We start from the raw sequence: 3,265 nt of genomic DNA, 5'->3' as shown, positions 1-3,265 counted from the left end.
GCGGCGGGGGGTGCGGGCGGGCAGGGACCCCGGGCCGTGTCCCCGGCGGCACCATGTGAGGGGTGCCGGGATGCCCCCCCCATGGAGCACCGGCCATGGCTAACGGGTACCGCACGCTCTCCCAGCACCTCAATGACCTCAAGAAGGAGAATTTCAGCCTCAAGCTGCGCATCTACTTTCTGGAGGAGCGTGTCCAGCAGAAGGGCGAGGGCAGCCGGGATGATGTCTACCGGCGGGTGAGCGTCCGTGAGGGACAGGTGCCCAATGGGGGTTTCCCTCCTGATGCCCCCCCCTTTTCTGGGAGGAGATGGGGCCGGGGGAGCGCAGCTGGTGGGGATGCCGGGGAGGGCATTGGGCACAGCACTGGGGCTGGGGGAGCCGCTGTGCGGGAGTTTGCCTCTCGCTGTCTTTGACCGGAGCGGGGAGACATTCGGGGAAGGCGTCCCCAGCCCGGTGGGGTGCCCAGGGTAGGTGGTGGTGCCAGTTTGGGTGCAGACAGATGGAGCGGGTACACCCCGTCCCAGCACCAGTGGGCTAAAATACCACCCGTGCCGCTTAGTGCCAGGAGCACCCAAAGCCCTGCCGTGAGGTGGGGGACCCCCATGCCACCTCTGATGCATTCCTGTGGGCAGCGGCACTGGGGGGGCTGGGCAAGCATGGGGGCATCCTACCCGCCTGCATCCCGCCCTGCAGAACATTGAGCTGAAGGTGGAGGTGGAGAGCCTGAAGCGGGAGCTGCAGGAGAAGCAACAAGCCCTGGACAACACATGGTGAGTGGGGCCGGCCAAGCCCCTCGCCCTGGGGCAGACGTGGCACCCATGCGCCGTCTGCGGTGCTTGCGTGGGGACGGGGGTTGTCTGTCTGCACCCTGCCCACAGCGGGCAGCGGAGGGTTTTGCAGTGGGGCTGGAGGGGTTTGCAATGGGGCTGGGCACCCGCAGAGCTCCTCTTACGGCCCCGGCGCCAGCCAAAAATAAAGGGCAGCACCTGTTCGGTGGGGGAGGGCAGCGCTGTGCCCGGGGGCCGTGGCGCGGGTGTCCCGCAGTGGGGCACCGCCGGGCACGGGGCTGGGGGCACGGCAGCCGGGGAGCCCCTGGTTTCGGGAGCGTGCAGGGGCTGCTTTGGTGGTTCAGAGCCTGAGCATGACCGGGTGCTTCCGGAGGAGCTGTGTCCTCAGGGCAGCGGCACAGGGAGGTTACAGTACACCTTGCCTGGGGGTCCTGCAGAAACAGCACCCACGGCATGGGGGGAGCTGGGCTGGGGGCACCTGGGGTGGCATGGCTCGCCCAGCCCAGCTGGTTTGGGGTGGGGGCTTTTGCAAAGGGAGGCCATGCTGTGCTATGCCATGCCATGCCATGCTGCACCCTGCCAAGCCCTGCCATGCTGTGCCATGCCATGCTGTGCTGTACTGTGCCATGGTATGCCATGTCATGTGCCGTGCCATGCCATAGTGTGCTGTGCCATACCGTGCAGTGCCATGCCATGTCATGTTGTGAGATACCATGCTATGCCATACCATGCTGTCCCACATTGTGCTGTGCCATACTGTGCTGTGCTATGCCATGCTGTGCCACGCTATGCCGTGCCATGCCACGCCGTGCCATGCCGTGCTGTGCCTGGCAGGGTGGCTGCGGAGAACCAGACGACCCGCAGCCAGGCAGCGCTCCGGCAGCAGTATGAGGAACGGCAGCGGGAGTCGGAGCATGTCTATGAGCTCCTGGAGAACAAGATCCAGCTCCTGCAGGAGGTGAGCCTGGGGGTGGTGGGGGCTGGGGGGGGCTGGGGCCCAGTCCCTGGGGGCTCACCCCACTGCTGTGCAGGAGGCCAGGCTGGCACGGAGTGAGGCCGAGCAGGCCACGGCTCTGGCCAGAGCTGAGGCGGAGCGGTGCCGGGAGCTGGCAGGGAAGCTGAAGGAAGCTGCGAGGATGAAGGAAGAGGACAGGAGTGATGACAACTGCAGTGCTGTGACCCAGAGGTGGGTGCCCAGGACCTGTTCCCTCTGTGCTGCCAGCCTGTGCCCTGTGCTGGCCCTTGGGGACCACCAAGGGGCTGCTGCTGTGCGGGGCCAGGGGGGCTGTGGGCATCCAGTGGGGTGGAGGGGTCATTCCAAGGGGAGGGAGCCAGGCTGTGGGGAAGAGGACCATGCTGAGCGTCCCCCACCCTTCCCTCCCTCGCAGGAGGATTGAAGAGCTGACCCAAGAGCTGGCTGCCAGCAAACGGCTTGTGGAGACACTGTCGGCCGAGAAGCGCAACCTGCAGCAGCGCCTGGAGGAGCCCCCAGCCGTGGGGGGGCAGGTGGGTGTGCAGGCGCAGGGCAACCCCAGCCCGGCACCCAGGGGGGGAGCGCACCCGCCCAGGGCTCGGCCAGCACTTGTCATCCCTGTCCCCTTTTGGGGCTGTGGCCAGGGCTGCGCCACGTCCAGCCCAGCAGTGTCAGGCATTCGCACGTCTGTGCCGTGGTGTTGGGGGGGGCAGGAGGGCCGGGAGGACCCAGTGTGTGGTGTCGGGGGAGAGGCCACCAACCTGTGCAGTCCTTCTGCGGGTGTCGGCGCTGCCTGCGCCCGTCTGCTGTTTAAATCCCGGGTCTTAAAATACCCCTGGCAGCCCGGCACGGTGCCAGGAAGGATTTCAGGGCTGCGAGGGATCAGAGCAGCATGTTCCTGGCAGCCACACGGCTCTGGCCATGCTGTGTCTTGGTGGCACAGTGCTGTCCCCAGCAGCCATGGGCCATCAGTGTGTGAGCTGCCCATGTGGTGGTCCCGCCGGGGGACCCCGGTGTGTGCCCACTGGGTGCCACGGGGTGCTGTGCAGGTACTGGTGCATGGGTGCTGGTGGCCTTGTGCTGTGGGGACATGCTCCCCCCGGGCACTGCCTGCTGGGGCTGGGCACTGGGGCTGGGACACGTCGCTGGCATTGGGACTGGGATGTGGCGCTGGCACTGGACTAGGCACTGGCACTGGGGACAAGCACTAGTGGGGGGCGCTGACACTGGGGCTGGGCCCTGGCATTGGGGCTGGGCCCCCGGCACTGGCCTTGAACTGTCGCTGTCACGATCGCTGTGGCTGTGGCCGGCACTGCGCTGTGCCCACCCCACGTGTGCCTGGGGCGGGCCGCGGGCAGCCACCGCGCATGCGCAACTTGCGGGCGTGGCGACTACAAGTCCCGGCAGGCGCCGCAGCTGCCGCGCACGCGCGAGGCTGTCGTCCGCCGCCATCTTGAAATCTGAGCCACAAGCCGGGCGCCGCCGTGGCAGGAGCATCCTCGGC

At 67.4% G+C, this 3,265-nt stretch overlaps 1 protein-coding gene across 4 annotated transcripts in view; it reads left to right on the top strand.

Moving 5' to 3' along the window:
* Positions 1 to 6: 6 nt before the first annotated feature.
* Positions 7 to 3,265, top strand: part of LOC103894003 (myomegalin) — a 31,510-nt gene continuing 28,251 nt past the window's right edge. For all 4 annotated transcript variants that reach the window (XM_019470495.1, XM_009273305.2, XM_019470494.1 and 1 more), the window contains exons 1-5: positions 7 to 236; positions 694 to 770; positions 1,623 to 1,746; positions 1,820 to 1,974; positions 2,177 to 2,294. In XM_019470495.1, the coding sequence (XP_019326040.1) occupies positions 96 to 236; positions 694 to 770; positions 1,623 to 1,746; positions 1,820 to 1,974; positions 2,177 to 2,294 (615 nt within the window). In that variant the 5' untranslated portion in view covers positions 7 to 95. The remainder of the gene's footprint in view (positions 237 to 693; positions 771 to 1,622; positions 1,747 to 1,819; positions 1,975 to 2,176; positions 2,295 to 3,265) is intronic.

This window comes from Aptenodytes forsteri, unplaced genomic scaffold (genome assembly GCF_000699145.1).
Source record: "Aptenodytes forsteri isolate BGI_AS27 unplaced genomic scaffold, ASM69914v1 Scaffold95, whole genome shotgun sequence".
Lineage (NCBI taxonomy): Eukaryota > Metazoa > Chordata > Aves > Sphenisciformes > Spheniscidae > Aptenodytes > Aptenodytes forsteri.
The sequence above is the reverse complement of the archived record's forward strand: the minus strand, read 5'-3'. Positions and strand labels throughout refer to the sequence as shown.